General features: G+C 41.7%; 3 protein-coding genes and 1 non-coding gene across 4 annotated transcripts in view; 3 read left to right on the plus strand and 1 right to left on the minus strand.

The window, feature by feature from the left end:
* The window catches only part of ulk3 (unc-51 like kinase 3), a 46,321-nt gene extending 33,862 nt beyond the window's left edge, over nt 1-12,459 (minus strand). Inside the window, exons 1-2 of the mRNA XM_058088663.1 lie at nt 12,162-12,459; nt 9,816-9,935 (exon numbers count right to left, since the gene is read on the minus strand). The gene's annotated coding sequence lies outside the window, so the exon portion shown is untranslated. The remainder of the gene's footprint in view (nt 1-9,815; nt 9,936-12,161) is intronic.
* On the plus strand, nt 88-13,721 carry tars3 (threonyl-tRNA synthetase 3). Its single transcript, XM_058088661.1, has 19 exons — nt 88-422; nt 543-629; nt 3,603-3,790; nt 3,888-4,011; nt 4,083-4,207; nt 4,752-4,869; nt 5,087-5,151; nt 5,868-5,946; nt 6,010-6,156; nt 6,392-6,490; nt 7,789-7,955; nt 8,052-8,214; nt 9,821-9,958; nt 10,053-10,130; nt 10,210-10,310; nt 10,423-10,527; nt 10,630-10,702; nt 13,091-13,205; nt 13,334-13,721. Exons 1-19 carry the CDS (start codon nt 132-134, stop codon nt 13,480-13,482), a joined length of 2,412 nt encoding a protein of 803 aa, XP_057944644.1. The 5' UTR covers nt 88-131; the 3' UTR covers nt 13,483-13,721.
* Nucleotides 13,722-14,019: 298 nt separating this feature from the next.
* tm2d3 (TM2 domain containing 3) lies at nt 14,020-18,089 on the plus strand. The gene is made up of 6 exons (XM_058088665.1): nt 14,020-14,183; nt 14,424-14,525; nt 15,509-15,669; nt 15,773-15,947; nt 16,561-16,636; nt 17,191-18,089. The coding sequence occupies exons 1-6, from the start codon at nt 14,084-14,086 to the stop codon at nt 17,354-17,356; spliced, it is 780 nt and encodes a 259-aa protein (XP_057944648.1). The 5' UTR covers nt 14,020-14,083; the 3' UTR covers nt 17,357-18,089.
* On the plus strand, nt 14,640-14,710 carry trnag-gcc (transfer RNA glycine (anticodon GCC)). Its single transcript has one exon. It is a non-coding gene; the product is annotated as a tRNA-Gly (tRNA).
* Nucleotides 18,090-22,805: the final 4,716 nt, after the last annotated feature.

Here is a 22,805-nt window from a genome sequence, read left to right on the forward strand (position 1 = left end):
AGTTGTATGGCGCTTTGATATTACGATATCTGTCGTGTGTTTAAAATAAAAAAGGGGGGATTTATTTTCATCCAAATCGTCACCGGAAGTCCGTCTTCCGCGTGGCTAGCCGACATAGCGGTCATTTAAAGATGGCGGACTGCTTGGCGGCACGTTTGGCAGCTCAGGAGGAGCAAATTTCTCTCCTCGCCGGGGAAATCTCCGCTCTCCGGGACGGACTCAGCCGGAATTCGGGCCCCGCGGGAGACGCGGTGGTCTCCCCGCAGCTGGAGAGCCTGGTGTCGGAGAACGAGAAGCTCAAGTACCGGCTACTGCACCTCCGCCGCGGTCTGCAGGCGGAGCTGGAGCTGGAGAAAGGTGGCAGAGCCGCGGGGGCGACTGGCACCAAAGGAGGGCAGACGAACAACAAAGCTGCTGAAAAGGTGCAGGATAATGCTCAGATGAGTGTTGTTTTATTTGTGATGAATGTGGGTCAAAGTAGCGGGCCTCTGTCGTCCATATTGGAAGCTTGTTTACATTCATATAATATTTCATCAATGCAGGGGAGCAGTCCGGCTGTTAAATCAGGTGACCAGCGCAAGGAGAAGAAGCAGAATAAAGAACAATCAAATGGATCATCTGGAAAAGAGGTGACTATCCCTCACGCACACACCTCACTGATAATAATAATAATAATAATAATAATAATAATAATAATAATAATAATAATAATGCTAAAAACGTGCAATACAGGAATACTTATGTGCAATAATATTCATTCATCCAAGTGAAACTCGGGTACAATATGTGCAATACTACATTCTGTTTACTGAAATTCCACATTTTAGTTACTGTATGGGTTGCGCGGCGGACAAGTGGTTAGCGTGCAGACCTCACAGCTATCTCTGTGTGGGGTTTCCATGTTCTCCCTGTGCATGCGTGGGTTTTCTGTGGGTATTCCGGTTTCCTCCCACATGCGTGGGTTTTGATAGGTATGAATGTGAGTGTGAATGGTTGTTTGTCTATATGTGCCCTGTGATTGGCTGGCCACCAGTCCAGGGTGTACCCCCTGCCTCTCGCCCCAAGACAGCTGGGATAGGCTCCAGCACCCCCCGCGACCCTCGTGAGGATAAGCGGTAGAAAATGAATGAATGAATGATTCGGTTGAGCTGGTTTCATAATTATACCTTTTGAGTGTTAAGTTGGTGTGTGATGAATTTAGTGTTCTTTGTAAGAACACTAACACATTCCAAAAACATGCTAGGTTAATCGGCCACTCCAAATTGTCCATAGGTATGAATGTGAGTGTGAATGGTTGTTTGTCTATATGTGCCCTGGGATTGGCTGGCCACCAGTCCGGGGTGTACCCCGCCTCTCACCTGAAGACAGCTGGGATAGGCTCCAGCACCCTCCACGACCCTCGTGAGGATAAGCGGTAGAAAATGAATGAATGAATGATTCGGTTGAGCTGGTTTCATAATTATACCTTTTGAGTGTTAAGTTGATGTGTGATGAGTTTAGTGTTCTTTGTAAGAACACTAACACATTCCAAAAACATGCTAGGTTAATCTGCCACTCCAAATTGCCCATAGATATGAATGTGAGTGTGAATGGTTGTTTGTCTATATGTGCCCTGTGATTGGCTGGCCACCAGTCCAGGGTGTACCCCCTGCCTCTCGCCCCAAGACAGCTGGGATAGGCTCCAGCACCCTCCACAACCCTCGTGAGGATAAGCGGTAGAAAATGAATGAATGGTTACGGTATAGGTTATTGTTTTTGACTGCAATTCTACGTTTTGTTACTGCATAGGTTATTGTTTTTGATGTACATATATTTACACTTATTTTGAATTTCTTTATTGTCATTGCACAATAACACAGCAGTGAAATTGCGAAATGTTGTTGCCTGGCTCCCGTGTAATAATAAATAATAAATAGTAATGTGGAGAATAAATAGATTACATAAATCTGAACAACAATGTACAGCGTAAACAGTAATTTGTACAAATAATTTAGAATAAATAACAATAATTTAGGTTAGCGCGCAGACCTCACAGCTAGGAGACCAGGGTTCACAGGGCTCTACATTAAAAACCAAAATGACTTGCCCATGGGGAATCCTTAAGGTGAGAACTACTTGCCCGAACTTGCCCCATGTAAAATGAAAAGTGCCTTAATGATATCATATATCAATATATGCTGATAATTCATCAGATAATAGTACTGATGCATTGTATTTGGAGGAATGTCTGAAAATTTGTGGAGATGTATGTTAACATGGCAAGCCATGCTACCTTACACATGGTAGTCGTAGTAAGCAGTGATATTTATAAGTTGTGCACCACAATGAAACATTATTGAATAGACACATTTGTGTACTAGTAAAGTGTTTTTCATCCAGAAAAAAATGCTCAATGGTCAAACAATAATTTGTGAAGCAAAGGTGATAAAAATCCACAGAGAAATGGAAGCGCTAGATTTTGTATCTTGTGCAAAATCAGCACTTGGTATTGGATCTAATGGGTGGTGTTTCATTGTGACCACTTCAAATTGTCACAGCAATGTGATTCACTCACCTGTGCCATCGTTTGATTTGCTAACCGCTAATAAAATACTTGTTTAGGAGGCACTGGTTCATCACTTTTTGGTTCAGAAGTTGTTGAAGAATTAGACGATGTTGGCAGGGACGCCATGATAGATGTTTTCCTAGTCAAACCATCGCTGATTGGTTGATCGCGAACAAGAACGGGTGTGGGTAAAACGCAGATTGTGGCTTACGGAGCGCGGTCTAAATAAACGATTCTGATTGGTCCATTTCAAGATTTGCAAGGATTGGTTTGCAAATTACCATCGGAATTACGCAGTCCGTGTTTTACCAACACCCAACAAGAACCGCTTTAAAAAAACCTCTTGGCAGTACGGCATGCTAAAGTACACTTGCCCGACGGGAATATTAATGATTGGATTTACTTGCCCGAATTTTGTTTTAACTTGCCCCGGGCCATCGGTACATTGTTATTGTCGAGCCCTGGTTCAATTCCCACCCTCGGCCATCTCTGTGTGGAGTTTGCATGTTCTCCCCGTGCATGCGTGGGTTTTCTCCGGGTACTCCGGTTTCCTCCCACATTCCAAAAACATGCTAGGTTAATTGGCGACTCCAAATTGTCCATAGGTATGAATGTGAGTGTGAATGGTTGTTTGTCTATATGTGCCCTGTGATTGGCTGGCGACCAGTCCAGGGTGTACCCCGCCTCTCGCCCGAAGACAGCTGGGATAGGCTCCAGCATCCCCCGCGACCCTAGTGAGGAAAAAAGCGGTAGAAAATGAATGAATGAATGAACAATAATTTAAAGTTTTGGTTGTGCGTGTGTGCAGGTAGAGGGGCTTATTCCTTGTTTTATTTTTATCCTTTTCCTTATTCTTATTTTACTTTCTACAAAATGCACCATGGAGTTGCACACACATTTCATTGTATGCAATATAATTACATTAAAAGCGATTCTGATTCTGTACTTGGGGTCAAAGGTGAGCTGGAGCCTACAGGTGGCAGGCGCTATTATGCTATCTCTAATGTCAACTTTCCACCAACTAACCCCAATGCGTTGACGTTGTTTGGCTGTGCAGTTAAAAGCCTGGCCTGCTTATGTTAGCGAACGCCTCCGCCTCTACGAGGAACTCAAGAAGGAGAGCGACGCTATCTTGGCCAAAAGAGGTACGGATGGTAAGCCCATCACCGTGGAGCTTCCCGATGGACGCAAAATGACCGGCACATCATGGGTCACCACTCCGTACCAGCTTGCTTGTGACATCAGGTGATTAGAAATAGATTAGATGTTCTAGAACTACAAATGTTTGGCTTTAATTTGTGGGTTCTGCCCCCCCCCCCCCCCCCCAACACAAAACCCCCAGTCAGGGCCTGGCTGACAATGCTGTGATATCTCGCGTGAACGGAGTGCTGTGGGACTTGGACAGACCTCTGGAGTGCGACTGCTCTTTGGAGATCTTACGCTTTGACAATGAAGATGCTCAAGCAGTAAGAAGCAAACCACAGCCCGTCTTCTCGTCTAACAAGAACTAGCATCACGTTACCCCTGCTCCTTGCAGGTCTACTGGCACTCCAGCGCTCACATCCTTGGGGAGGCCATGGAGCGCTTCTATGGAGGTTGTTTATGCTACGGACCCCCCATAGAGAACGGGTTCTACTACGACATGTTCCTGGATGGGCAAAAGTAAGAGTCGGTGTCCAGCTTGCATAGCGATATTGATTTACTATCCACTGAAAAATGAGTCAAATTGTCCGAATAGCCGACAACCCAGTTGTGTTCTGACTACTGGCGTTGAGGTCTGGGGCTGCACGAGTGCTGCCGGCACAGTGGAGCTGCGGTTCGTTAAGGGCGACCTTGAATCGAACCTTGAACCAGACCAGTCGAGCACCAGTGGGACATCCTGTGACGGAAGGAAGGTGTTTAAAATCACTGAAGGCGTGGAAGAGGCTTCCAGTCGCAACCTTGGGCGGTTCCGGTGAATTCCGCCGCTTAAATATTCGATGGGTCTCACACCAAATATTTCCACCAAGATGTACACACTCATGTTCTATCGATCTGTTTACACAACAGCGGTCGTGTGTGGACTCATTGTCAATGGGTAGTACATCAACACTGCTATACAAGCTGTACACGGACTACTGGAAAGCAGATCCAAGATGTCTGCTGACATGTGAGGGTTGGGGAAAAAAAGACCACACAAAGATATTTATTCATTTCATGTCTCTAGAAGCGTGTCCAGCATGGAGTTTGGGGACCTGGAGTCTTTATGCAAGAGTGTGGTGAAGGAGAAACAGCCCTTTGAGAGGCTGGAGGTTACCAAGGAGACGCTGCTGAAGATGTTCAAGGTGAGGGAGAGGGACTCGGACTCTTACCAACGAGGAAAAACAAGAGTGCCAGTTTAAGCCAGGGTTCATCCAGAATGTTCCTTTCCTTGTCATTGTTGCAGAAACGATACTACTTAGTTTAAATAATCATATGGCCGTCATACGAGGAAGTACGGCCTTGATGGAGGTAACTTGCTTTCACTCCTGGCTGAAGATTATTTTTTTTTATGTCTTCCAGTACAACAAATTCAAGTGTCGCATCTTGAATGAAAAGGTCACCACCCCCACAACTACAGTCTACAGGTGAGTGTGTTCAATGGATGTGATATTATGCTAATAGAATGGTTTAATTTCATTTGAACATGCATCAGATTCCAATTGAGTGCATCCCATAATCAGTTCCCAGTTCCACATGTCCAAAAGGAGTAGGAAGAATCAAAGCTTATTAAATTGTACCCCTCCATCTGGTACTTTTACAATCAGTAACTGTTACATTTGTTCACTTCCTGCTTTCTTAATTTAATTTAATTTAATTTAATTTAATTTTAATTTTTTTGTATTTTTTTAATTTTAATTTTAAATTTTAATTTTAATTTTAATTTTAATTTTAATTTTAATTTTAATTTTAATTTTAATTTTAATTTTAATTTTAATTTAAAATTTTAATTTTAATTTAAAATTTTAATTGTCATTAAGATGATGACATTTTTAGCTAATTGGTTATTTTTAGCCTTATGCATTATTTTAGCTGTTTGAAGATGAACTATATCATCAAGTTGAAGTATTTGTCATTTTACAAATAAGGAGTTAGTATGTTCTCTGTAGGCGCCATTATGAATTATCCTTACTGGCCTTTTTTGAGGTACATTTAGCCAGTGAAGATTGCTTTTATAGTTATTAGCCCATATTTCCACACAATAAGTAAGATATGGATTATAATATTATGTCGAACTACGACAAAGATGAAAGAAATGTTGTCTTTTTTGGGGCGCTTGTGGTCACTTATGGATGTCAAATAGGTGCGGACCCCTGATTGACCTCTGCAGAGGCCCCCATGTGAGGCATACAGGCAAGATCAAGGCCATGAAGATTTATAAGGTGAACCAAAGCGTGGTGTTTTTAAAATGACCGGAGTTGTAAGTCGTGTTCTTCTATCATCAGAACTCCGCCACCTACTGGGAGGGTCGCTCGGACATGGAGACGCTGCAGAGGATCTACGGGATCTCCTTCCCGGACTCCAAAATGCTGAAAGAGTGGGAACGTTTCCAGGAGGAGGCCAAGAATAGAGACCATCGCAAGATTGGCAAAGTGAGTCGGCCTGAAGCCGCTAGGGGTCGCTGTGGTTCTGCCTTGGTTTTGTGATTCATCGGAGCCTCCCAGTTGGTGACCACATGATTCCATATTAATAGCAAGTTTTTTCTCATACAGTGCTATGATTCAGTATACTGGAAATACAAGCCTCCTTCAGTTCCATGTACTAATCATGTACTCATTTATTTTTATTAGAGTTGTGTTGAGTATTTGGTTCCCCTGTGCTTCATAGGACCAGGAGCTGTTCTTCTTCCATGAGCTCAGTCCCGGGAGCTGCTTCTTCCTGCCATGTGGAGCCTACATCTACAACACGCTCACAGAGTTCATCAGGGTGAGAACCTATCACGCAGCCTAACGAGGCTGGGCAGTATGCGCGGGGGTATCGTAGAACTTGTCCCTGTGACATATTTTCTGGCGAAGCCACAACGGTTTCGTGTTGCGCAGGCGGCGCAAGATCATTAGCGCATGGCTTCAGTCTGTCGCAGTGTGAGGGAGTGTGTCACTTCCTCCCCCCCCCCCCCGACACGTGTGGCCTCGCTCTCAGGGATGTATGCATGCTGGGCTTTGACGCGCCTCTTCTGAAAAGTCATATACAGTGGTGTCACTAGGCCTATTTTAGGGGGTACTTCAGACCCCCTAAAATGTTCTTAAGCCCCCTTAAATATTTTGATATTTTTATAGATTTTTTAAATCAAATTTCATATAGTAGGGCAAAAGCAGGCTAATAAGATTTTCAGGGTTTTAGGGCTGAATCCCCCCTAAAATGTTCTTAAGCCCCCCTAAATAATTTGATATTTTTAATAGATTTTTTTTTTTACAAAACAAATTTCATATAAAAAAATCATATAATAGGGCAAAAGTAGGCTAATAAGATTTTGGGGGTTTTAGGGCTGAATCCCCCCTAAAATGTTCTTAAGGCTCCCTAAATAATTTGATATTTTTTATAGAATTTTTTTTTTACAAAACAAATCTCATATAAAAATTTCATATAATAGGGCAAAAGTAGACTAATGAGATTTTAGGGGTTTTAGGGCTGAATCCCCCCCTAAAATGTTCTTAAGCCCCCCTAAATAATTTGATATTTTGTATGGAATTTTTTTTATAGATTTTTTTTTTTTTTTTTTACAAAACAAATCTCATATAAAATCTCATATAAAAATTTCATATAATAGGGCAAAAGCAGGCTAATAGGATTTTAGGGGTTTTAGGGCTGAACCCCCCCCTAAAATGTTCTTAAGCCCCTCTAAATAATTTGATATTTTTTATAGATTTTTTTTAGAGATTTTTTTTTTTTTACAAAAAAAATCTCATATAAAATCTCATATAAAAATTTCATATAATAGGGCAAAAGTAGGCTAATAAGATTTTTAGGGCTGAATCCCCCTAAAATATGTTCTTAAGCCCCCCAAATAATTTGATATTTTTTATTGATTTTTTTTTTTTACAAAAAAAATCTCTAAAAAATTTCATAAATTAGGACAAAAGCAGGCTAATAAGCAAGCCAATAAGCAGGCTAATACTAGCCTACTACTACTACTACCAGTAGTAGTAGTAATAATCAGAATAAGAATAATGATGATAGTAATAATATGCTAATTTGGCTAATACTGGTAATGTGTTTGCTTCTAGGAGGAGTACTGGAGAAGAGGCTTCCAGGAAGTGGCCTCCCCCAACATCTACAACAGCAAGCTGTGGGAGACGTCAGGCCACTGGCAGCACTACAGTGAGAACATGTTCTCCTTCCCCGTAGAGGACGACACCTTTGCACTCAAACCCATGAACTGTCCCGGCCACTGGTGAGCCACACGAATGGAACCCTCATCGTTTTTTTTTTATCTTTGTTTACACCGCTAAGTTATTATTTTTTTTTTACATTTTATTTCCGGTCGCAGTCTGATGTTCGGACACAGGCCTCGCTCGTGGAGAGAGCTCCCCCTGAGGTTTGCTGATTTCGGGGTCCTCCACCGCAACGAGCTGTCTGGAACCCTCACCGGGCTCACCAGAGTACGACGTTTCCAGCAGGATGATGCTCACATTTTCTGCACTATGGAACAGGTAAGTTGCGACATCTTCTTCTTCTGATGTTTGTACTTGACACTGAGCACCTGCCAAGGCGGGTGTGAGGGTCTTATGCGGGGTTTTTGATACATGTGCTTGCATTGTCATTAATTACATTAATTACATTTTTTTTTCTCAAAATAATGCTGACAGCAATATCACTTAAGGAATAATTTGTAGGACAATGAAACATTTGTTATTGTTCCAGGCCTAACTAATAGAGCAGCGGTATATCTATGGAGGACCAAAACTGCCAAAATAATAAATAAATAAATAAATAAATATATAAAATATAAAAGCAAAAATAAATACAAAAATAAAAAACAAGATTCAAAAATTAAAAAATAAATATATACGTTGACGATGTTGTATTAGTCAATGCGGGGCATGATATGTATGGAGGACCAAAACTGCCAAAAAATAAATAAATAAATAAATAAATAAATAAATAAAAGTGGAAATAAAAACAAAAATGAAAAAAAAAATCAAAAAATTAAATACAAAAAAAATAATATAAATGGAAATAAAAACAAAAATAAAAAAAATACATAAATAAATAAATAAATAAAAGCAAAAATAAATACAAAAATAAAAAACAAGATTCAAAAATTAAAAATAAATACAAAAATAAATGTAGAAATAAATACAAAAATAAATATATAAATAGAATTACATATCAATAAATAAAAGCACTCTGCTGTCATATGTATTTATTTCATGCTGCAGACAATGTCAGCTTGAAATGCAGAAGGAAAAACTATTCAAATGAGGGGGCGGTCCTAAGTGTGTCTTGGGTTGAACTGTTCGCCTATTGGTTGATCGACATGTGAGTGCGAAAATCGACTAGGTATGCCTGCAAACAGCCACAGCAAGAGGAAGTCACCACACCACTCTCAATGGCGGTAAATATGGCTGCAATCTCCAGCTCGGACACCGACTTCCTGGTGGACCCCGCCATTATTGTCCCGGTAAATGTGTACTTTTCTCCCTGTATACTTCCTCTTGCTGTGGCCGTTTGAAGGCATACCTAGTCGATTTTCGCACTCACATGTCGATCAACCAATAGGCGAACAGTTCAACCCAAGACACACTTAGGACCGCCCCCTCATTTGAATAGTTTTTCCTTCTGCATTTCAAGCTGACATTGTCTGCAGCATGAAATAAATACATATGAGAGCAGAGTGCTTTTATTTATTTATTGATATGTAATTCTATTTATATATTTATTTTTGTATTTATTTCTACATTTATTTTTGTATTTATTTTTAATTTTTGAATCTTGTTTTTTTATTTTTGTATTTATTTTTGCTTATATTTATTTATTTATTTATATATATATTTTTTATTTCCATTTATGTTAATTTTTTTGTATTTAATTTTTTGATTTTTTTTCCATTTTTGTTTTTATTTCCACTTTTATTTATTTATTTATTTATTATTTTGGCAGTTTTGGTCCTCCATACATATCATGCCCCGCATTGACTAATACAACATCGTCAACGTACACAAATGATGCTAAAGTGACATCATGTCATCCAACGCTAGGTGTATGTTGTCGTTATCAACAAGAATGCATTTTTACTTTCTGATGTTTTTACCTCAGATCGAGTCCGAGATGAAGGGCTGCCTGGACTTCCTGCGCTGCGTCTACGATGTGTTCGGCTTCTCCTTCCAGCTCTATCTCTCCACCCGTCCGGAAAAGTACCTCGGTGACATCACTGTGTGGAACCAGGCCGAGAAGGTAACCATTAAAAATAACGTACATTTTCACTGTGAGATCTTAAGTCTCCATTAAAGTCATCGAATAATAACGACGGCTGATTTGTTCTTGTTAGCAACTGGAGAACAGCCTCAATGACTTTGGGGAGCCTTGGAAGCTCAACCCAGGAGATGGAGCTTTCTACGGGCCCAAGGTCAGTCATTTTCCAAATATTTCACAAATGGCGTCTGTCCGGAACGTACAGCAAGTCTATACCGCATGTGCCGTTATAGATTGACATTAAGATCAAAGACGCCATCGGACGTTACCACCAGTGTGCAACCATTCAACTGGACTTCCAGCTTCCCATCCGCTTCGACCTGACCTTTGTGGGGTGAGATGACGCATTGCACAAGCTTTGTTTTTTTTAGTCCGCTGGGGATACCGCTATCATACCGGGACTTCTGATTTTGTGCATTTTCGTTTTTTGTTGTGATTTGTTACAGGAAGGACGGTGACGACAAATTGCGTCCGGTTATCATCCATCGTGCCATTTTGGGCTCCGTGGAGAGGATGATTGCCATTCTGACGGAGAACTACGCTGGAAAATGGTGAGTTGTCTCCCGGTGTGGTAACTCAATGGAAAATCTGAAATAACGATGTTGTTAAGAGTTCAGATTAACTGCCCCCCCCACTCCCCCCCTCCCGACCAGGCCTTTGTGGCTCTCTCCACGCCAGGTGATGGTTGTGCCCGTCGGCCCATCCTGTGACGACTACGCCAAGCAGGTGAGTCCCCATGGAAGGAACTTCCGTTTTACGATGCAGGGCTCGACAATAACGATGTACCGATGGCCCGGGGCAAGTTAAAACAAAATTGGGGCAAATAAATCCAATCAGCAATATTCCCGTCGGGCAAGTGTACTTTGGCATGCCATACTTTTTTTAAAAGCGGTTCTTGTTGGGTGTTGGTAAAACACGGACTGCGTAATTCCGCTGGTAATTTGCAAACCGATCCTTGCTAATCTTAAAACGGACCAATCAGAATCGTTTATTTAGACCGCGGTCCCGTAGTCCACAGTCCGCGTTTTACCCACACCCGTTCTTTTTCGCAATCAACCAATCAGCGATGGTTTGACTAGGAAAACATCCATCATGGCATCCCTGCCAACATGGTCTAATTCAGGGGTGGGCAAACTTTTTGACTTGATATAACAAAATTTCCGGGGGGGGGGGGGGGGCAGACTATATATTTTACACGTAACAGTCCACCTGGTATTATTGTATCTGTAAAATTGTCATGCAATCTGCTATTATTATTTATTTTATATTTATATTTAAATATTTTAAAAATAATAAAATATTATAATAATTAAAAATAAATTATTATTATGTAAAATATGCAAATATAACAATTATATATATAATTAATAAAATGATTAGCATTAATATAATAAATATAATAATCATAATAGTTATAATAATAATATAATAATTATTATTTTGATTTTTATTATTATTATGTGCTTGTGTCTCTTTTTTCAGGAGCACTTTGTAAACAACAGACCATGTCAAACAACGAAATTGATACAACCATCAAAAGGTTGGCTCAGGCCATGATGCCAGGTTGTATGTTGAGTTTAAATTAAATACCTTTGAAAGATTGGGCGGGCCGTATTCAAACACTTGGCGGGCCGGATGTGGCCCCCGGGCCGTAGTTTGCCCAACCCTGGTCTAATTCTTCAACAACTTGTGAAGGAAACCAGCAAAAAGTGATGAAGCAGTGCCTCCTAAACAAGTATTTTATTAGCGGTTAGCAAATCAAATGATGGCACAGGTGAGTGAATCACATTGCTGTGACAATTTGAAGTGGTCACAATGAAACACCACCCATTAGATCCAATACCAAGTGCTGATTTTGCACAAGATACAAAATCTAGCGCTTCCATTTCTCTGTGGATTTTTATCACCTTTTGCTTCACAAATTATTGTTTGAGCATTGAGCATTTTTTTTCTGGATTCAAAACACTTTACTACAGGGGTGCTCACACTTTTTCAGCATGCGAGCTACTTTTAAAATGACCGAGTCAAAATGATCTACCCACTACAAAAATGCAAAACATCTATTTATTTTCAAATGTATTGAGGATTATTTGTACGTACAATGTATGTTGATGTACCTTACATAACCAAATGAGCCAATATTGCAAAACACACAAAATTAACTATTAACATTTTTTGTAATTACCTGAGTTTACTTTGATGACTTGCACTGAATTGAACCAGCCAGGGATGCATAGTCCGGACAGTAGCTGCTGATAGCCAGGTTAGCCAGGTTAGCCAGGCAAACGCACTTCGAAAAAGACATTGTGAAAAAAAAAAAGTCCACCTCCCATTCCGTATGGAAGTGATATGTTTTTGCCTTTTTACTTGGTCCAGCTCCTTCACTCATTTTAGTGACCATAAACTTTAGCGAGGGCTTTAAAATCTCGCAATTCGCCGACTAGCTTAGCACTTTGCATCGTTGTTTACGCATGAGCGGTGACCTAAAGGTCAAAATTCAGTTGTCATCTGACTGGTTGTCCTGTATGTCAATCAAGTAACGGGGATGGATGATAGGCTGACATCGTAAGTTCTGCTGCACTTAGAGACGTTGTTTGATTTGATTGGTCGCCCGAAGGGCAACATTCAGTTGTCATCTGAATGGCTGTCAATCAAGTGACGGCATTGATGCTAGGATGATTTTTTTTAATGTCACGCCGCGATCGACCAGTACCACCTCCACGATCAACCGGTAGATCGCGATCGACTTAATGAGCACCCCTGCTTTACTAGTACACAAATGTGTCTATTCAATAATGTTTGATTGTGGTGCGCAACTTGTAAAAGGCAAAGTGCCTAGAAGTCTCTTGACAATCCAGATTTCCATGCAACGTCATGATCTATGGAGGAAAACAACCACAAGAAATGATCATCATTTCATCTTTATTTCAGATTCTCATGTGATGCCACAAAAATGAGCTGATATCATTATGGCGGTCTTTTCATTTTACATGGGGCAAGTTGGGGCAAGTAGTTCTCACCTTAAGGATTCCCCGTGGGCAAGTCGTTTTTGGTTTTAATGTAGAGCCCTGATCTGATGTAACAAAAAAAACTGCCACTTTCTCATCCTATTAGGTTTGTAAGCAGTTTACAGAATCGGGCATGATGGCCGACGCTGACCTGGACTCTGGGTGCCTTTTAAATAAGAAGATTCGCAACGCTCAGCTGGCCCAATATAACTTCATTCTCGGTGAGAAGATACTTTTATTTTACTTTTATTAGTACATGGGGAGAGTACATGTTAAAGTATGTACACAAGAATAAATACCACTATGTGGCCGTTTGGTGTGAGCCGTTTGTCTTGTCCTGCCTCGGCAGTGGTCGGCGAGAAGGAGAAGATGACCGGCAGCGTCAACGTGCGCACGAGAGACAACAAAGTGCACGGGGAACTGTCGCTGGCTGAGGCGTTGGCCGGCCTGAGCCACCTCAAGAAGACTCGCTGTCGAAATGCAGAGGAGGAGTTCTGAATAGCAGTCTCGTTACCAGTGTATACCGGCTTTGTCGGGTGTCTCGCATCAAGGTGGTACAGGAAAATAAGAAATGGATGTGTGTCATTTTTAGAATGAAACACTTTTTTTGTTTGTGGGTTACTGTGATGGAGCACAATGGGACTTGGTGGTTTGGTGTCATTATGAAGACTGAAGACATAATTGGTGTGCATTTTCTTGGAACAGAAATAAATCACATGCTGAAGTACAATTTGTCTTGTTTTTGTACCGGTACGAATAGATAATACAAGAAAGTTGCCTAAATAAACAAGTGCTATCATGATCTCGCTATGAAGCCAACTATAATAACCAAATAATAATAAAACTGCAGTATAATGCAGTACATTTGGAATCAATAAAGTATATATGTGCTAAATTACTGAAAACTACAATTAGGACAGTAAACATTAATATAGCGGCAGTATAAACTGACCTTTATCGAAAAACAATCACTTCTATAGGAACTTGTTGTGCCTGTTTGGTTAACGGCCACAGGGGGCGATAATGAGCCTTATTTTACGAGCAAGCGCCAAATGATACAATAGAGGAAGAAGCGGCACAACAAGGAAGGAGGCGACAAATGGCTTGTCAACAGTGCACTCCAGACCGGGGACGGTGTCTCAAAACTTACGCTGTCGTTCTCCTTTTGTGTACGGACATCGTATTACAATGTGTCAACGGTGTGTGTATTTATAATTATTGTCAGTGTTTAAAACGTACATACGCTCTGTATTTTACTATCGCGCTACGTTAGCTTGAAAGCATAGATGCCGTTATGCTAGCGTTTGCTAGCATGATGTTTACGATGTAGCAAAGATAGCTAGCAGGCTAACGCTGGCTAGTTTAGCAACGCCAGAGGGTCAGTTCGGCACTTGGTTCATCCCTGTTGCTAATTTAACAGTCTTATGTTTGTCCGTTAGGATACCTGAGCTCCCCTCACGTTGACCAGGAGCCTCCCTACACCAGAGACGCCCAGCATGGCCCGGTTATCACCAGCCCGGTGGTGCCTGCTGCAGCCTCGGGTAAATAAACGCTCCATAGTCGTTACTTCCTGACAGTTCGTTAAACTATTAAGAGGTAATTAGAACCAGCGGTGTTCTGGTTCCGCTTTCAGTTTCGTTTTTAGTTCCTCCCAGGCATTGGTGGTTCAGTGGTAGAATTCTCGCCTGCCACGCGGGAGGCCCGGGTTCGATTCCCGGCCAATGCACTTTTTTTTCTTGCGGTGGAAAATTATTGTCATCTTTCATGCGGAATCGCGGGTTCGATTCCCGGCAAACCCAACTAATTTTTATTTCTTGTAAATGGAAGTTACCATCATCTTTCATAACTGATACTTGGAGACACACAGACAAGACACAAAAACGCATATGAAACAAAATTACACGTTTGTTCATAATTTATTCCAAACAAAACACAAACTGACTTCTGAATATTTTTTCTCAGTCGTATTAATTAATGTGGCTGCGATAGAAAAGATTCTAAAGCTGGAATAATATTAGATTAAAACTGTATTTTTATGAAGATTAAGTAATAATATTATGACCATGAAGGGTGAGTGCTATTGAAGATGCTGTCAAGTCATACTCAATTTAACATAGTTTCTATTTTGAGAATTAAGTCATATTTTTTATAAAAACCTCCTCAAATTTAAAGAAAACAAAATTAGTTGTAATACCATAAAAGAGTACTATTTGTACATAATAAAATACTAATGTTATGACAATTAAGTTATTGTTGCCCCGCCCCGCTTTTACTCATGTGTTAACCGTGTATAAACGAATGAATGTTGTATTTTAACGTATCTTTTACTCTGTTTACTTGTTTTTATTAAACTCAATTTTTCTGTAAAGTGTCTTGAGTATTTTGAAAAGCGCTTTACAAATAAAATTTATTATTATTGTTTTGTTGAAGCAATGAAAGAGTTCTGACACATCGACGCCATCGTCATGATGAGCACTTCAATGTACTGAAACAACCCACATAATTGTTTTTTGTTTGCTTTCAGTCTCTCCCGCTGATGATGAGAGCTACGCCTCTAAATGTCCCAGCGGGGGGTCGTGCAGCCGCTTGCCAGCTGATTGCATGCACTGCAATTACCAGCACAATTGCACCTACGGGAAACCAGCATCTTTCACCTGCAAAGCCAAGAAAGGGGTCCACTGTGTGGTGAGTGCTGCGCTTGTTACAAACGCGGTTGCTTCACATCGCTTGCTTTCACGCCAGTCGTGTCATGTTGGGTTTTTCTTGATGTTGTTGTCTTTGCTCGCAGGGCGAGTCGGGCCAGCAGCAGAACAACTTCTCCCTGTCCATCACCTGTCAGTTCTGCTGGCAACTGGACCCGTCGCAGTACCGCTGCTCCAACTCCACCGCCTGCATGACGGTGGCCTGCCCACGGCAGCGCTACAATGCCACCTGCGACGTCCTGGACCACGTGCACTGTCTAGGTACGCCGTAATGATCCCAACACGGGCAAAAAAAAATCAACTCTGAACCCCCGATATCACTTCCTGTCCATATAAGATAAGATATGTCTTTATTAGTCCCACAAAGAGGAAATTCCAGGTACAGTAGCACAGAAGAGGATAGTACGAAACACGCAAGAGCACATAAAGTGCAAAAAAGGCTAATACAAATCAGACATTATATACACTATATGCATTTATCTATACACGTTGATCAGGTCACAGGTGCCTTGCGCTGTTATTGCATGGTTTTTATTGTAGAGTCTGACCGCTGCAGGAAAGGAAAAGACCTGCGATGTCGCTCCTTCACACCTTTTTACCATCTATTCACGGCAACACACGCGAACACGAGTCTTATTTATGCCTTCTTACGTGTAACATATCGGGTAATACGACTGTAAAGGTGACTATAGGGGTGTTGTTTCAAATCTGAAGGGCTCTAATAACGTCAAAACCCGCATTTAAAAAGCTTGTCAACGGGTTTTCAGGTTTCCACGTATGTTTTCTCTTTGTGAAGCAACTCTGTGCAGCAGCTTTGTTAAGTATATATATTAAATAAAGACCCCCCCCCCCCCCTCCCCTCCCCCGCTTGCAGGTAAAAGACGTTTTCAGAAGCGGTTATTTTGCAACTGGACCGGCGGATACAAGTGGTCCACAACGTTGGCACTCAGGTAAAAGGATTTTAACATTTTTTTTGTAAACCCTTTCAATAGGAAATGATTAAACTGCTCTTGTTACTGTGGTGCTTAGCTTAGCTTAGCTTAGCTTAGCCATTGCACTTCGTAAACCCTTATTAACCGTTGCAGGCAATGTTTGATATCGTTCCTGTCATACGAGTGTATAAAGAAGTTAACCACTTAAAAAAAAAAAAAAAAAAAACAGCTACACAGGAAATATTGGCCAAATTTTTCCTAAATAAAGGCATGTGATCTTTTGTTGTTGACTTAAAACAGACCATAATGATGTGATGGTGAATGGTACTTGTGGTAAAGCACTTGATGATGTCGACTAGATCAACTGAACACCGGTCGTTATAGTGGCAGTCCAAATAGCAAAACATTATGTATTTATCATTTCTGTTAATTTCCCCATCTAATCTATGCGTAATGATGTTATTAAAGGTTTTCAGCGATGTTAGAACAGTAGTATGAGTCCCTAGAGCCCGTTTGAGTGCTGTGACAAGCGTCAAGCCGCTGACGTGTTTCATCCGGTCTGCTCTGTGTAGCATCACGCTGGGTGGTTTTGGGGCGGACCGCTTTTACCTGGGCCAGTGGCGAGAGGGGCTGGGCAAGCTGTTCAGCTTTGGAGGCCTGGGCATTTGGACACTGATAGACGTTCTCCTCATCGCCGTTGGTTACGTGGGACCCGCCGACGGCTCTCTCTACATCTAAAAAAAACAAAAAAAAATCCTCAAATACATTTTAAACAACTCCGGACACGTGGCTCGCACCGCCTGCAAGGACTGAAGATCTTCTTCCCAACGCCGTGTTCTTCTTCACGCACCCCAGCGCGTCCATCCCATCTGCTACCGGTCGGGAGGTGTTTTCCTCCTCGCCGTGCCCACACAAACGCCGGATCGATCCCCGTCACAGCCGCCGTCCCCCTGGTGAGAGCGTGCGAATGGAGCGGTGCCCTGCCGCCGAGAACCTGCAACGACGACAACAGCGTACTTCCACTCACTTCCAAACACGGTTGATAAGTGGGGCTTTGATGGCGGCCATGGCTGTAGATGAAATCGAACGTGTTGACTGTACTGTAAGCCGTTCAGCCACAACCGTAATCTGCGTCCACATGTAAATAAATAGCACGCATCCGTCGCTAGCATTGACCAGATCTCATCCACGATGGTGGGGGTTCAAATTGGAACGGTAATGGGGGGGGGGGTCCTCGGCCACGGCGGATGCATATTTTACACAACACTTCCGTGTCGCGTGAATAGCTAAGCTCTGATGCTATGATAGGATTTGACAGGAAGTGCACTCAGTCTCACCACATGACTGTTTGCTTCCTGTGTGGCGAATACGCGTGGAATTCATGGTTACATTTGTTTTTGTTGAAAACACTGTAAGTGACTTTGTTTTGACTTATTTAAATAAAATGGTGGAAAATACTTCTGGTTAAATGTGTTATTTGTTATTTTCTTCATGATTTTTTACTTTTACACTTTTTTTTACTGCATATTGAACAAATTATTAATGACATATTACATATAAAAAGAAGAAATGGTGACACTAAAAAGATGGTTTGATGATAATAGATTGTCCTTGAACCTAAATAAAACTAAAATCATGCTGTTTGCTAACAGCAGAAAGGACACGTACCAACAAATACAAATAGACGGTGTAGACGTTGAAAGGGTGAACGAAAATACATTTCTGGGGATCACAATAGATGAAAATATGAGCTGGAAACCTCATATTACAAATATACAACATAAGGTGGCCACAAATATTTCAGTATTGAACAAAGCAAAATTTGTTCTCAATGAGAAATCACTCCACACTCTTTATTGTTGGAATGTGGGAGGAAACCGGAGTACCCGGAGAAAACCCACGCATGCACGGGGAGAACATGCAAACTCCACACAGAGATGGCCGAGGGTGTAATTGAACTCGGGTCTCCTAGCTGTGAGGTCTGCGCGCTAACCACTTGCCCGCCGTTCTTGATTATTTGTAATTAAAAAATGCATTAAATATAAAATATGAACATTATAGATATGATAGATAGATATAATGGATATCTTTTAGTCATGAAAAATACGGCACAGAGGCCGAGTGGTTAGCGCGCAGACCACGCAGCTAGGAGACCTGAGTTCGATTCCACTCTCAGTCATCTCTGTGTGGAGTTTGCATGTTCTCCCCGTGCATGCGTGGCTTTTCTCCGGGTACTCCGGTTTCCTCCCACATTCCAAAAACATGCTAGCTTAATTAGCCACTCCAAATTGTCCATAGGTATGAATGTGAGTGTGAATGGTTGTTTGTCTATATGTGCCCTGTGATTGGCTGGCCACCAGTCCAGGGTGGACCCCGCCTCTCTCACCCGAAGACAGCTGGGATAGGCTCCAGCACCCTCCGCGACCCTCGTGAGGATAAGCGGTAGAAAATGAATGAATGAATGATTCGGTTGAGCTGGTTTCATAATTATACCTTTTGAGTGTTAAGTTGGTGTGTGATGAATTTAGTGTTCTTTGTAAGAACACTAACACATTCCAAAAACATGCTAGGTTAATCGGCCACTCCAAATTGTCCATAGGTATGAATGTGAGTGTGAATGGTTGTTTGTCTATATGTGCCCTGTGATTGGCTGGCCACCAGTCCAGGGTGTACGCCGCCTCTCTCACCCGAAGACAGCTGGGATAGGCTCAAGCACCCTCGTGAGGAAAAGCAGTATAGAAAACGAATGGATGTAAAATATCTACATGTATATTTAAATATTCACAAGCCCTTCGTATGATGCTGTGTCAGTCTCATAATTTCATCTTTTTATTATGATCCATTCTCAGTAATGGTGTGTGATTAAAGAAACATCAATTAGAGCTGCAGTTCAATTGCATTTCACTCCAACAAAAGTGGACAATTATGTGGGGGTATAACGTTCCGCTATTATATCTCATAATAATAATGATGATAATCCCGTTTTCTGTTTGCGCGGCAATTATGTGGACCATCTCCTAATGAGCATGATAGTCTAATAATGATGAGTCTAATCATATGCTAATTATCCCAAACATGAATACAAATACAGACAATGGTGCTTATCATGCAAAAGACAACAAAAGTTTATTCTTACATAAGCCACTCATATACCGTAGCACCCGATGCTAAAACACACGCTGACCTCAACGGAGGCCTGTCGTGCACGCCACGCCGAAAACGCGCAAGTCGACGCCGTCCCGCGGTGCACGTCTCTTCGCACTCTCCCAGTTGCCATGGCGAGGATGGAGCCCACCCGAAGTCAGGGAGCTAATTGCAGTCAGCGCCTCGAAAAAAAAAAAAAAAAAAAAGCCACCACCGCTGCCGCCCTTATTGTTGGACTCGTTCACTTTTGCCACACGCTAGTGAGTCACGCTTTGTTTGTGTGAGCGCTAAGTGAGCGAGGACAATAGGTTCCAAAATGTGAACAAAGCACAACCTTTTAAAAAAATGTTTGGTAATCTCTCAGCTCGACGAGGGGCCGTACTTTTAACAGTACATGTGTTATGTACTGTATGTACCTGTTGTACAGTCAGTTAATTGGTACACCCACCATTAAAGTAAGCATATCATGCACTGTCCTGATTAATGAAGCGTATGTCTGTGATAACATGAAAGTACGAATATCCGCCGATACCGGCGCGGCGCCTCGATTGTTGTCCTCTGACATCAGCGCGGCATCGCAGCACACAGCATATCATGCATTGTCTAACAGGAAAACATATTTTATTTTACATCAAGGCATGCTTGGCGACCATATGACTCCCTCTCACAGTGCCTCGATTTATTCACGGGGTTGTATGGAGACTTTGTTATTCCTGAGTTGAGCAGCATATCATGCACTGTCTTGATTAATGAAGCGTATTTCTGCGCTAACATGAAAGTACGAATATCCGCCGACACCGGCGCGGCGCCTCGATTGTTGTCCTCTGACATCAGCGAGGCATCGCAGCACACAGCATATCATGCATTGTCTAACACAGGGGTGCTCATTAAGTCGATCGCGATCTACCGGTCGATCGCGGAGGTGGTACTGGTCGATCGCGGCGTGACATTAAAAAAATATCATCCCAGCATCAATGCCGTCACTTGATTGATATACAGGGCAGCCATTCAGATGACAACTGAATGTTGCCCTTCGGGCGACCAATCAAATCAAACAACGTCTCTAAGTGCAGCAGAACTTACGATGTCAGCCTATCATCCATCCCCGTTACTTGATTGACATACAGGACAACCAGTCAGATGACAACTGAATTTTGACCTTTAGGTCACCGCTCATGCGTAAACAACGATGCAAAGTGCTAAGCTAGTCGACGAATTGCATCAGATTTTAAGCCCTCGCTAAAGTTTATGGTCACTAAAATGAGTGAAGGAGCTGGACCAAGTAAAAAGGCAAAAACTGGACCAAGTAAAAAGGCAAAAACATATCACTTCCATACGGATATGGAATATTATACGGATATTATGATACGGATATTATCCATGACTGATAAACATTTGGAAGTGTGCTTGAGGCTGGCTATCAGCAGCTACTGTCCGGACTATGCATCCCTGGCTGGTTCAATTCAGTGCAAGTCATCAAAGTAAACTCAGGTAATTACAAAAAATGTTAATAGTTAATTATGTGTGTTTTGCAATATTGGCTCATTTGGTTATGTAAGGTACATCAACATACATTGTACGTACAAATAATCCTCAATACATTTGAAAATAAATAGATGTTTTGCATTTTTGTAGTGGGTAGATCATTTTGACTCGGTCATTTTAAAAGTAGCTCGCATGCTGAAAAAGTGTGAGCACCCCTGATCTAACAGGAAAACATATTTCTTTTACATCGAGGCACGCTTGGCGACCATATGACTCCCTCACAGTGCCTCGATTTATTCACAAGGGTGTACGGAGACTTTGTTATTCCCGAGTTCAGCAGCATATCATGCACTGTCTTGAATAAACAGGCTTATCTCTGTGATTCACACTTTGTGTACGAAAGGCAAAGTCAAACCAACTAACTTGACTTTTAGAATGTGACTTATTCCATAGGTGAATGACGCAAAGTAGCGCGCGTGCATATCATGCACTGTCACGATAAGAGAAGCTTATTTTTGTGAAGACACCACCGTAAGACGAGGTATACGTTGTACTGTCATAGTTTGAGCGCATGGCTTTTGGACAATGTTACATCTCCGGGCCAATGTCTTCTTATCGATGGCAGCACGCAGCATATCATGCCTCGCCTCGATAAGGACATGGACATGATTTTCATCACGTTAAACCAGCACAGCAACATTTCTCGAGGCGAGCAGAGACCAACACGGCATCTGCAAAATTACACAAAATTAGCAGCAAGCAGCATATCATGCACTCTCACACCAGTTTGCATTACTTTTGAATTTTTACTTGAGGAACTTTTTAGGTCTCATATAAGAGGAAAGACTATATAAGGGAAAGACTAAGAACCAGCTAGCATAACTTATTTTGTACATTTGTGCAGATTTGGGGTGCAGTGTCGTGTTTCTGTCAAGCAAGCAGCATATCATACACCGTCTTGAACTCCATCGTGCATCCATCTACATGGGATCCGTGACTTGGAACCAGCTAGCATAACTAATCAACTGCTTCTTAGTGTATTTGTCACACATTTGTGTACATTTAGGGTAGTGTCCTAGGTCCTGTTTTTGTCTGGAAAACAGCATATCATACACTGTCTTTAATATTTCCACATGGGGGCAATGTGGAGGGACTTAGAAGCAGCTAGCAAGACTTAAGTACTGCTTGTCTACACCTTTGTGCAAATTTGGGGTCCAGTGTGTTTTTTTTTTTTCTCGCGAGCAGCATATCACACACTGTCAAGAATACATAGGTTTTTGGTCGTGACTCTACAGTACAACTTTCCACATGTGGAGGTACTGAAGCAGCCATAATGACTTATTTTTTGACACATTTATTGGGGTCCAATGTCTTGTTTTTGTCTAGCAAACAGCATATCATACACTGTCTTGAATGTTTTCTGCGGCGACATCACAGGGGGGCCCATGCGGAGGGACGTAGAACTAGCTAGAATGTTTTGTCTACACAATTTACGCAAAGTTGGGGTACAATGTGCTGTTTTTATCTAGCAAACAGCATATCATACACTGTCTTGAAT

This window comes from Doryrhamphus excisus, chromosome 12, assembly GCF_030265055.1.
Source record: "Doryrhamphus excisus isolate RoL2022-K1 chromosome 12, RoL_Dexc_1.0, whole genome shotgun sequence".
NCBI lineage: Eukaryota > Metazoa > Chordata > Actinopteri > Syngnathiformes > Syngnathidae > Doryrhamphus > Doryrhamphus excisus.